This window comes from Vidua macroura, chromosome 5, assembly GCF_024509145.1.
Source record: "Vidua macroura isolate BioBank_ID:100142 chromosome 5, ASM2450914v1, whole genome shotgun sequence".
Classification (NCBI taxonomy): domain Eukaryota; kingdom Metazoa; phylum Chordata; class Aves; order Passeriformes; family Viduidae; genus Vidua; species Vidua macroura.
In genome coordinates, this window is record NC_071575.1 from 29,973,231 (window position 1) to 29,985,686 (window position 12,456).

A 12,456-nucleotide genomic window follows, 5' to 3' on the forward strand; every position below is an offset into this window, starting at 1 on the left:
ATGAGCTTCCTATGAATTTGTCTCTCAAATTTAGGTCTTCTGATGTTTAACAAGGTTCAGGCTGAGACTTTCCTCACAGCTGGGACATTCATTAGGTATGTGGTTTTGTCTCTTTTCAGGGATTCCTGTGTGTGCAGTAACAGTAATCCATTTTGCAGCCTTTGGCACACTGCAATATAAAAAGGGCCTCTTCCTTCTATGTAGTTTCCCCTTTCCATGATATTCATAGGAATTAAGTATCTCTGAGCCCACCACTCCTCTAGCAAATGTAGCTAAAACTGAGCAAGGTGCTCAACAGCTGGTGGGGGAGCAGATGTGAGCAGGCATACACACACACAAACACATATCATATATTCTACTTCCTTAGAAATCCAGGTACAAACTCTGACCATCTGTTATCAGCCATCCAAGGAGCCAACAGTTTGAACCTCTAGCACAGACCACAGTCCCCACTAAAGTCTGGAAACTGTAGTGGGTGAGTACAGACAGCATTTTTAGGGTAGACTTAGGAAAAAATCCACCCATAACTAAAATGAAGCTTTGTGGCAACTGGTAATTAAAATTGCATAGCAATCACAAAGATAAATTAAGCAAATAGCACATAATTACATGGAATTCTGGTTGGAGCCAAAACTCAGGAAGGTTTTTCATTTTGTAGCTCCTGTGTTTTAGAGCAGAATGCCACAATTCTCACTCACCCCAACAGTGCTGCAAAAATCTACAAGACTCTCCATGAAAATCAGTATCAAGATCAAGTCCTTACTGTTCAGATTACATCACTCTGGCAAGGGGCAATTTTGAAACATTTATTGCTCCTCAACTCCTCAAAGAAGTAGATACACAACAGCAGTTGCATTATGTGGTTATGGCACGAATTCCATTACATCCTCCACCACAAAAAAATGCAATGTGCAATTTTCAATAAACACAGACCCTGAAGAGAAAATCCTGTGATTTTCTCTTCATATTGACCAAGCCCAACCCAGCTGAGAATGGGAGAAGCAATGAGATTACAGAGTGAGGTCAAACAGGCATATAGAAAATAAATGAGGCAGTGAAGCACCAAGGCCTTGAGCAATATCCTTAAAGGCTACCCGGAAAATGGTATTCACAATTACAGAGGACAATATTTGGCTTTCAGTATGTTCATTTCTTATAGTTGTATTACTTTGCTCATTTTACAACTGAAAATCCAATAATAAAGAGATAAGAGATTTTTTCCATTTAAAAATAAAGAAATTAAATTCTTTTATATTCTGACCTGAAACTTATTAAAAAAAAAAAAATCAGCTGAGCGAAGTTCAAGGCCAGAAATTTTAATTTGGAACAAAATCCAGTCTAGGACAGAAGTATATGGGATCTTCACTGTCCTAGGCCCTTTTCAGGTCTGACCTGGAATCAGAACCTGCAGAAAAACTGATATTAATAAAAGCTTAGAAAAATTGACATGTGTGTATAATTTACACCAGATTATTAGTAGGGGAACCATCACAAGTGGCAGTTTTGCACAAGAGCTGCAAAGCTGGGAGAAATTAAACTTTCTCTTAATTTCTCTTGGCCCCAGTCAGAACTGAGACCAAATTTTCAAGGTTGTCCTGTAAAGTATAAGCCCTCTTTTCAGTAAACTCTAGTTTTAAAATGTGGATATGGTTTAATTCCAAGAATTACAGGTAGTTCTAATATTTTCTGTACAGGTGGGGTTTTTGTTTGCCAGGTCAAAACAGGGAGAAAGAGACACCAAAGTAATGAATAGCATGCAATTGACAGCTACTGCAAAAATGCTACATGGACCACTTCAAACCTTGGCTCTCGATTTCTCCTGAGTAAATTCACAAACGTCTCTATTTCTTTAGCCGTGATGTGTTTCTCTAGCAGTTTTCTGTTGTTGTGCAACAAAGCTGTGATGGTGTCTTCTGCCAGAATATCATAACCAATCTGGGACTGCATGATGCAGAAGTTCTTAGCAATATATTCCTGAAAAAAGGAAAAATTCCCATGATGACCTGCTGAGCAGTAATGCTTTCTCTTGTAGAACCAGAGGCATCCAGCTTAGTTAGCAATCAAAATAACGCTCAAAACTTTCCTCTGAACTGGCCTGAATAAAAGAACTTCTGAATACCTCAAGTATGTACCCTGAGAAATAGATTCCATATTAGGCATGACTAACTCTTCTTATTCTTTCATAAACCAAATGAATGACTCAATGAAAATATATATAAAATCCAAGAAATGGCAACCTCTCTTTTTTTTTCTTTAAAAAAAAAAAGGAAAAACTGAAAGGTTTTTGTAGTGTTTAAGAAGCTCTTTTCCTGAGTCTTCCCTCCTCCTTTTCTCTCCCTTCAGGACAGAAAGATTTCTGTAAAACACTGGAAAGAAAACAAAGAAGCCACACAGTAGCTCAGGCTTTTATTTCCAATCCCTTTAGTCCATGTTCTGAAATACCTCTTGCTCACAGGGAGTCTCCAGCAGTGGGAAATCAGGTTACCTGATATAACAGCCTCTGCTCTGACTCACTGCCCTCCCTCTACAAATATTTAAGCAAGAGAAACAGACAGCTTTGCAGTTTTCCCACTTTGCAATCCAGGCTCCAAGAACATATTTTTAATAACAGAAAGCTCAAGAATGAAGCAGTGAACCACATTCTTGGACTGAGCCTACAAAAGTACAAAGTGAACTTGTGATATTCATTGTTGAACTTTCAATTCACACACTACTAAGCTACAGACACAAAAAAAAAGGCCTTTCCCCATTACCACAGAATCCCACTTGTAAGTGCAGAGCACCATGTCAAACCCAGAACACGTAATTATAGAAATCAGGAGGAAAATTACCCTCAATACCACTGACCTGGTTCTTCCTATAGTCCTGTTGGGAGTGTCTTAGAACTCTGTAACATAATCTTAACATGTATTTGTAGGGAGCATATCTCTGGTCACCCAGGTCTTCAAGTCTCAGCATCGATCCTTCACCTTTGTCCTTAAAAGGAGCTTTGAGGATGCCAAATATCTGCTCAAAATCAAAATCACTGAGAGTGAAAACCAGACCCAGATTTCTCCTGAACTTAAGAGAATGGAAGTTCAGCAGAAATCAAAGACAATAGAAATGTCCTCTGACAGGACCAGCACAACAGCCTTGACTAAACACAAGTGGGGACACAATCTGAGACATCACAGCTTTATTCATTTGGGTTTAGCTTTACATTTCCCACCAACCTGATTGATATTGCTTTTTCTTTACTATCCCCAACTTTAAACAGTTTTAGTTCCATGTCTTAACTTTGGATAATTTAATGATGAAAAAGGAGGACAACACTGGCTTCTGTCCAGTCTCATCCTTTCCCCCTTTTCTTAAATTTCTTTCAGTTGACTTCACAAAATGGACATTAATTTTATTTAATTGCAAGTTTGCCCTCATGCAAACAAAGCATGTTCCACAGGGCCACTACGTGGGTTACACTTGCAGGATTGGGACCACGTTCCATGTTTGTCTCAAATTTTGTGAACAATTTACTCTCAAACATGATCTTAAATCTTATCAGAATCTCATGAAATTGAGAGACCTCTACAGCCCCTTGTGCTTGACTCTGATTTAGGGACCAAGGGATGAGCTTTGACCAAGTAGTGTCATTTCTACCCAATCCAATGAGAAACCCAATGTGGCATAAGCCACCTTACCCAAAAATAACTTTTTCTCACATCACTCTCTCCTACAATCTGTTTGCAAATACAGACTGTACAATAATAAGTTATTAACACAGTGGGACATACCTGAGCCAATATATTTTGCTCCCTCATTAATTTCTGTCGTTCCCGGTTTGGCTTGGTAATGATCACATCCAAAACTTCTTGCCCGTTATTGGGCACATCAGCAACAAAGAAAATGAGATCTTCCAGTAGCTTGGTTACAAACCTAGAATGAATAGACAAACCATTATTATAAACAGTCACTCAACACTTGCTAGGATTCATTAAGAACAAAAATCACATTTATGCTAAGCTTTACCTGACAGAATGGAATTTCTACCACTGCAAAGTTAAGTTTGACATGTACTTAAGTATTCCAAGCCTAGGTTCACCAGAAGCTTAAATCAATCACAGGGCTGTTTATCAAGGCATTAAACACAAACTAGAGGGAAAACAAGAGAAAAATACAGGCTGCTGGATTGATACACAGTTTTCAGAGACCCAAAATCTATACCTGGTGGCCTCAAGGCCCAGGAGCAGTAAAAAGAAACTTACACAGCCTAGCAAGGATTTTTATGCTTTATCATGGATCCATGAAACAAGATGATGGACTGACCAGAGGAATAAAAACATTCTGCCACTAGGTAACTTCCCTATTGACCCATGAAAGTGTTTCATATATATATATTCATATATAACTGTTTTCCTATATATACTGACCCTAGAAACTGTATTTGTTTCACTCTTTGCTAAACAAAAGATTTTTCAGAAGCAGGTGCTAAAAACAACAGAGGCAGTAGTAATTCCTTCTCTCCCACCTTCAGAAAATGCAAAAAGACAGAATATAAATGGAAAAAAAAAAACAGTGTCATCGCTGCCTACTTGTTACTAATACCTTGCCAGACATGCAGTGAGAAACACAGATGTCCACAGATTTCAAAGAATATCTCTAAATAGCACCAGCAATCTTTTACATGAGAAACTCAGCACCTTCTCAATTTGGTCAATGTCTAGTCTATAACTAACAAATCTGCCAGCTATAAAAGAGGTAGGAAGAACCCCAAGAGATTTTCAGTTACCTGTGGGAACCAGAAATTAAGTTCCCATTATCTAAAAGTGAGCTGGGCTGCTCACCTAAACCCTCTGAGTGAGCTTTAGCTCTAAAAGCTTCAGGCCTCTTGTAGAAAACAGCAAAGTGTGTGTCACCCCCACAAAATAAAGTAGAAAAGAAAGCTATAGGATGGAGCAATAAGGAATAAACTGTTGGGACTCCTACTTCTCTATGCTAGGAGGTGATAAGACAGGAAAACCCTTGGTTTGGGTTTTTTTTCCAAAGGAAATCACAAGAACTAACAAATAAAGGCACTGTTGGGAAACAGCTTTGAATTGTTTTACGTGTTTGTTGTACCAATCTGACAACATCAATACCTGATAATACTGACAGTGACAAGTTCATACAGGGATGTCCCACCCGGACACTGTCGTATCCCTCTCTGGGTCAACTCAATCACGAAATGGCCCCTACAGCTTTTCAAGGCTGAGTCCCAACACCCAGGCATTAAAAATATACATGTTAGGATATTAAATCATCTGGTCTAATTTCTGCTGGAAACTGACTGCAAAAATTCAGTTCCATCACCAAAAATCAACATTTTCAGAAAAAAAGAAAAGCTGTATATGATGTATTACAGTTATGAATTCACACTGCCAGAGATGCTGTCTTATATTCTGTTTAACCACAGGCAGCTGAAGATAAATAGTGAACTACATCACTGGCTACATATATCTGTACATATATACATATGTCTGGCTACAGTGTACAACAAATACACAACAAAGTCCCTTGATTCAGGGGAGGGTGTGAGGAGCAGACATTCTAATAGTGCCACAGACAAAATGGGGAGGAATACAAGGGGTAAACAACAAATTGATGTAAAATAGAAAAAGAGAACAGGGGAAAATAGATGTGAGAAAGCAAATGGAGCAGCTTCTCAGTCACACTGAGACCTCCTTCCAAGGCTTTTGCAGATTTGCAGTGTGGTGAACTTGACACAAGTCCAGAGCCCTGAAGTGCTGCTTTCCTGCACATGAGAATCAGATGCAATGCCCCCTCACATTACAGCTCAGAAGCGGATTATCAAAGGAAATCCAGACAAAGACATTTGCCCAGGGAACTACCCATTAATTTATGTGGCCAGTGAGCTGGGGAAGCGCTGTTTACTCCCCCTTTTACACATAGATCAGCTTGAGGTATGGCAAGGATGCTCCAACAGAGGTGGAATCTAACCCCAGGCTGGCACTCTCAGAACTGAATTGTCCTCTCCCAATTGCCTCTGTCCGTGTGGATATCACCTACCCATGACTGTGTTATCATGAGTAACAAAACACCAATTTAGTAGGGGAAAAAATAAAACTCACTAACCTCCTTTCATTCTGGGTTATTGTTCCGTTCTCCAGCTTTTTAACAGTTGATGCTAAAACCTTGTTGGCATCATTAGCAAAGTCCAAGTCTCTGACCTCAGACAGAGGAACCGATACAATGGCAAAAGCTTCCTTGTCCTCTTTGGTTTGGCACGTCCCAATCTGCAATCATTTTTTGTTTAAAGTGTGTGAGCAATCCTCTTACCTTTATCCTAAGTATTATGCACCTTTCATAGGTTAGAAGTGAGACAGCTTCAGGAGTGAGTCTGGGATTTTGTTTACCTTTAACATCACAGGCCTCTCTTCCTCAGTGTCTATCGGGATGCTGGTGCTGGTGACCCAAGTGTTGGTGCACAAGTGCCTCAGTCGGACGTAGGAGTTCCTAAAGGGGACAGAGCCAACAGCAGATGAGATGGATCAGTCCTGAGCCCACGTGGGCAAGTAGGATGCTCTGCAACACCTGCCTGTGGTATGAGGCTGGAGAGCAGGAGCCACACCAGCCACTGCAATAAAAAAGGGGAGGTGGACCTAAAAGACACTGCAGTACCCCTTTCCCTTGACTCCTTCTCACCCAGAGCAGAGCTGCAACAAGAACAGCCAGCATCCTGGGATTGTACAGAATGCTGAGTTTAAGTATTTACATAAATCTAGGAGTAAAATATTCTTTAAAGGGAAAAAAAAAAACAAAACCCTAAAAGGAAGATGTTATAAAATCCCATCTGAACAGAAATACATTTCATGAATAAACCCAATTCTTTTATTATTTCTTTCCTGCAGAATAATGAATCCTTTTAAGCTGTCACAGCACAAAAGCCAGAAAGTAAAGCTGACCATGGTTTCACAGCTTCATCATTATGATCTGCAAACCCTTGTTCCAGAGCAAGCATTTACAGTACCAGTTATCAACTGAAAATCAAGTGAACAAAGAGCAGATATGAGATCCTTCTAAATTCTTTCCATATGATAATCTGTGGTATTATCAAAAAGCAGAGCTGAGAAATCAATTACAATTTTAACTCTGAATTTTACTTTTGAAATATATTCACTGTGGTCTCCATTCACGGTCTCCCGTTCACACTGATGGGCTTTTGAGTATTCAAGTAAGCAAATTATCTGGCAGAACTTAGCATAGCAAACACACTTCAAAGTCACATACATCAGCATTTGTGGGTACCCAGCTTTAAAATCCACGCTCATAACAACCAGCCCCAAGTCTCTGCAATCCCATTCAGTCACAACCAACACCGTATGACTTATCTAACCAATCTCAGCCATGCTACACAGCTAAACTTTCAAATATTGACAATTAAAACCCAGAAGCCACTTGCTGAATACATTTGAATAACAAATGTGCTCAGTGGCATCATGATCTGTCAGGGAAACAGAAGCCCAGCTCACCTTGCACATTATTTTGTTGGGAACAATTTAGTTAAATCTATTAAAAGTACATTTTTTTTTCAAACAGTGCACAGAGCTCAATTCTATCCTCACACAGATCTGTGCAATATTTAGACCATTATTTTTTCTCTTCACAGACTCTAAGTGTCACTTGTTTTATCCTTATAATTGTTTTACCCAGTCACAGCAGCAGTATCATGTTTTATACATCCCTTATTTATCCATGAACACTCCTCAAATTTTAAGAGAAGGATAATACTTGCTCATGTTTGCTTTTTTTATGCTTTACTCACCAGCATAATGCCAGGAAGAAACCCTGTCAATGCAGCACTATTTTCTGCCTTTTTTTCATTTCTTTTTTTTTTTTTCTTTTTTTTTTTCTTTTTTTTTTTTTTTTTAATTTTTTTTTTTTTATTTTACCTTGGAACCAGGCAATCAGCTCTCTGAAGGGTGGTGGCATCCAGTTCAAAGAGAGATGCGATGTCATTTCCATGTGGCACAGAGACCAAAGTATACATAATCTTCTCCCCTGCCTGGCGTTTCTTCTTTGAAGCAGGAAGGTCGCCATCTCTCTGCTGATTAGGCACAAGGGTTATTTGCTTGCATCAGAGCCCATTAGAAATTCTTCAATTACCTTGCAGACAAGTAATACATCTGATTTTTTTTTTTTTTTTTTTTTTTTTTTTTTTTTTACCTTCTAGCAAGAATCTACCACAATTGGCTTTGGAGTAACAAAAAGGATGCACTTTGCTCCGTGGGATCTCAGGCAGTCATTAGAACAACAGCAGGGCACAAGCTAGAGAGGCATTGCAGCACTGGATATGCTTTATTTGACACCTACAACTTCAAAAAATCTGCAGTAGTTGCAGACCCCTCACTCCCACCTCATGCAACTACACAGTGCTGGTCTGAAAAGGGCCACGTTTGAAACAAGAGAATTAATGAATATTAGGCTTTTTTTTTTAAGACAAGTAGGGGATTTTAAAAGTAAGCAATTTGCTTCAATCCATAGTTGTTTTATGTAAATCTGATGGCTTTTTCCTCTCAGGTTGTAGAATCAGAGCAGCACGATTTCAGAGAATCACAGAATCATTTAGGTTGGAAAAGACCTCCAAGATCATCGAGCCCAACCTTTGACCACCTTGTCAACTAAACTCGAGCCACGTCCAGTTGTTTCCTGAACACCTCCAGGGATGGGGACTCCATCACCTCCCTGGGCAGCCCCTACTCCCCCTTGTCAGACCTTTCCAAGAAGAAATTATTCCTAATGCCCAACCTGAACCTCCACTGGAGCAGCTTTTGGCCATTTCCTCTTGTCCTGTGGACGCTCTCCAAACAGCAAGAGCCAGACCATCTGTTCCATCAGGACCAGCTTGTCATGGCCAGAGGGGCAGGCAAAGCCCCAGCTTGATTGCATTACAAATCTCAGCACAGGCTGATAACGCCAAGGCTGGGTCCAACAGAGGTCTGATTTTACCCTCTGCGAGGGCAGGAGTTGTTCCCTTTGAGGGACAGTTACTCAACCAAGGCACGCGACCTAAGGTGGGATCTTCCTCCCACCACCTGCTGAGAGCTCACAGGAATTTTGTGACCCCACAGCACCATCCTCATGTCTTTAGTCACCTCCATAGCTTTGCCTACAGACTCCAAATGCCACCTTCCCTGAGAACATTTCTTGGCTTGATGGAGTCATTCAGAGTCTGTGCCCATATCCACACAGCAACCAACAGAATTACTGGTGTGAGTAAAAGCTGCTCCTCTGGGGTGCTGAGTTACACATCTTACAAAAGACTGGTAACCAATTAAGAGACTGGCAGCCCAGGGCCATTCATGTACATAAAATACACCACAGAGGGAGAGGAGAAGAGGAATGAGGAAAGCCAAAAGAGAAAAAAATCTGACCCCAGAAGCATGAAATGCTATTATAATGATTTACAATACACCACTAAGGAAGAGCTGTACAATGTAAAAGGCCAGGCTGTACTTGGTTTGTATTAGTACCTCGATTAAAACCAAACTGTAAGGGATAATCAAGGGCAAAGCTTTGATTATCCATATTGACAACTGAAAGTAAACAAGAAAATCAAGCATGAGTGAAATTATGGAAGAAAGGATTAGTCAACTCATTTCAAGGCACTTTTTGAATCCTTCCAAAACATCCATTTTTTCATTATCAAGCTTACAAAATGCCAGCTTTCCATGCCATGACTTCTATGAAGGATGGAGAGAGCAGAAAAAAAATACAGAAAGAAATTTTTGTTAGGCTCCTCTAGTCATTTGAGTACTGCCACAAGTGTTTGAGAAGAAGGCTAGCTAAGACAAAAAGCAACCATCTCCTCTGACTTGCACAAGAGTATACTCATCTTGCAGTCCCCACACCCTCTTTGTATCTCATACTCAAAAATATTACAGAAAAATGCACAAAAAAATTAACCTATAAGCAAGGATTGAGAAAATAGCAAATTGCTTTTGTGATTTCCATACACATTTTGTTTTACATACTCGTGATGAGACACAAACTGAAAAGGCATAGAAACAATAAAAAATCCTTCTGAGAGCTTTACAGGTGTGAGTCAGAGTCTAATATTAAATGAAAAACTACTTCCTACACTTCATAACAAAACAGAAAACTGGAAATCCAGTTTAAAATTCAAGAGGTCTGTAAAGGAGTGAGTAGTACAGGATAGTTTAGAACAGCATCCAAACTTTTTGATATTTTCCACAACTTACATTGAAATCTAATTAAGGTTTCCCAGAAACTACCCACTTCAATATAATTTCCAAACTGAAATGACTGGTATACAAAAAGGCAGGACACTTCATAATTGTATGGTTTTCTTCTTATCCTGGGGCTCTGAGTAAAATGCAGACCAAAATATGAAACCTTACTGGGAGGGAACATGGACAGGAAACCTGACCCAGATGGGCAAAGGGATATTCCCCACTACAGAACACCATGACCAGTATATAAAGTGGTCATGAGCTGGCAGAAGGCAGAGTCAAAGGCAGGTCGCCTGTGCTTTAGCAGTTCACACCAACCATTAGCTCTGTGGAGAAATTCACCCAGCAGTCTGGGGCTAACCCTGCTCATTCCCTGGTGACCCCACAGTTGTATAGATCCAGTTGAGTAACGAGCTCACCAACCCTAAATCCCACCAACCAGGCTTAGCAGCTGGCACACATAGGAGCAAGATCTGGTTTTTAAGCCTAAAAAGAAATTCCACTTCAACAGAGGGCAAGACACTGCCTGCAACGCAGCTAACTGCAATTAGCCAAGCTTAGCTGAGCAAAATCAGACCTGCACAAGAGCTGTACAGCAGCTCCAGGCTGAACTGCCCCACAAACCTCGGAACTCTCCTTACAGCATTATTTCACAATCTGAATCTCACAACTCAACCTGGGTTATGGGAGTTAAGCACTACTTGTGGAAAAAAAAAATCTAACAAGAAGTGACCCCCAACCTGACAGCTCTGGAAACAAGTTTTACACAAGGGGAATGTGAGAGACAGCAGTGCTATCATTACATAGGAACAAACATGTATTTGTATTTGTGTCTCATTTTATGTCCCAGTGCACGTGTGGGAGAGAGAGAATGCACAGACACTTGCATACAGAAAGCTTCTCACAATAAATTAAATTTAGTAAGCAGCCATCAGAATCTGCACTTAACCCAGCCATTATTGAATCAGCAGATGAGTCCATGTGAGGATGTGGAAACAAGTGAAAGTACTAGGCTAGTTTAAATTAATTAGACAATAGCTCAGGAGAAGCACTGCATTCCTAAGCAGATGAAAACAAGACGACATTTGCTCAGGTAGAAACTGGCATATGAGCAGATGCAGCCAGCAAAACTGGATTCAATTAAGAGAAAAGAAGAAAAGAACTGCAAAGGAACTCAAATGCAGAGAGAAGAAGATTCAACTTAAAGACTTAAAGCAGTGGAACAGTTTCAGAGATGTTGACGATGTGGTCAGTGACAGCCAAGGAAGTTTTTTATTACGTCTTGAAATACCTTTTCTTTTAGAAACCAAATCTACAATTCCAATTGGTGAAGACACCTCTTGTGGCATAGAGACAGACAAGGATAATGCCCTGCTCCTGAACGAATACATTAAGCTGCACTACAGATTTCAGCAGAAATTAAATTTAATAGCAGACAGAGTTCTGAAAATGCCTGTTAAATCCAGAGCAATGTGGTATCTCAACACGTTAACCCAGTTTAGGAGGCTCTTACAAAACCAGCATTTTCACAGAGCAGTAACGTGAGCAGAACTCCATAGGTTAAATTATTTTTAAAATTCTTTATGAGAAGAAAATGGAGTAAATGAATGGCCAGCCTTGCTCCTGCCTGCTAGGAGCCCTGGCAGACAGCACAGCAGTTAGCCTCCTGTAACACCTTCGCTGTTGACTCATTTGTGAGTCATCACATTTTTAGCAGAGACATCACGTTGCAATCCTGTTGTTAGGAGCCAGAGACATTCTGTAAGAAACAATGTATGCATTTCCAGAGCTGATTCAGACCCGTGTGCAACAGCAGAATAATAATAATGTGCCGGCATCTGTGTCTCCCCTGCCCCCCCAGCTTCCCCAGTGGTCTGACTGCTGGCTTTATATAAGCTGCCATTTTTAAGCTGATGATTTTTCTTTTCTCTTTTCGTTTCAATGTTTTTCAGATTGTCTATTCTACTTGTTTAAACTGCATCACCCACATAAAATATATATTTCAATACAGATCATTCCTGGAAGGTAAAATAAAATAATTTTTAAAAAAATGAATTTACAGTGTTTATCAAAAAAAAAAATAAAAATCTCCTGGGTTGGCAGCAAGAAGGAAAAGTTAGAATTGCAGAATGTTGGGAATTCATAAAGATATATAAGCAAGTCAAAGGAGATACATCAAATTGCACCTGGCAGCCTATGGTAGAAATGCTCAACTTCTTTATAAGATAAGTAA

General features: G+C 39.9%; 1 protein-coding gene across 3 annotated transcripts in view; it reads right to left on the minus strand.

The window, feature by feature from the left end:
• ITPR2 (inositol 1,4,5-trisphosphate receptor type 2) overlaps positions 1-12,456 on the minus strand; it is a 242,810-nt gene that overhangs the window by 170,018 nt on the left and 60,336 nt on the right. For all 3 annotated transcript variants that reach the window (XM_053978468.1, XM_053978469.1, XM_053978470.1), the window contains exons 11-16: positions 7,923-8,077; positions 6,387-6,486; positions 6,106-6,266; positions 3,768-3,909; positions 2,848-3,006; positions 1,802-1,974 (exon numbers count right to left, since the gene is read on the minus strand). In XM_053978468.1, coding sequence (XP_053834443.1) covers positions 1,802-1,974; positions 2,848-3,006; positions 3,768-3,909; positions 6,106-6,266; positions 6,387-6,486; positions 7,923-8,077 — 890 coding nt within the window. The remainder of the gene's footprint in view (positions 1-1,801; positions 1,975-2,847; positions 3,007-3,767; positions 3,910-6,105; positions 6,267-6,386; positions 6,487-7,922; positions 8,078-12,456) is intronic.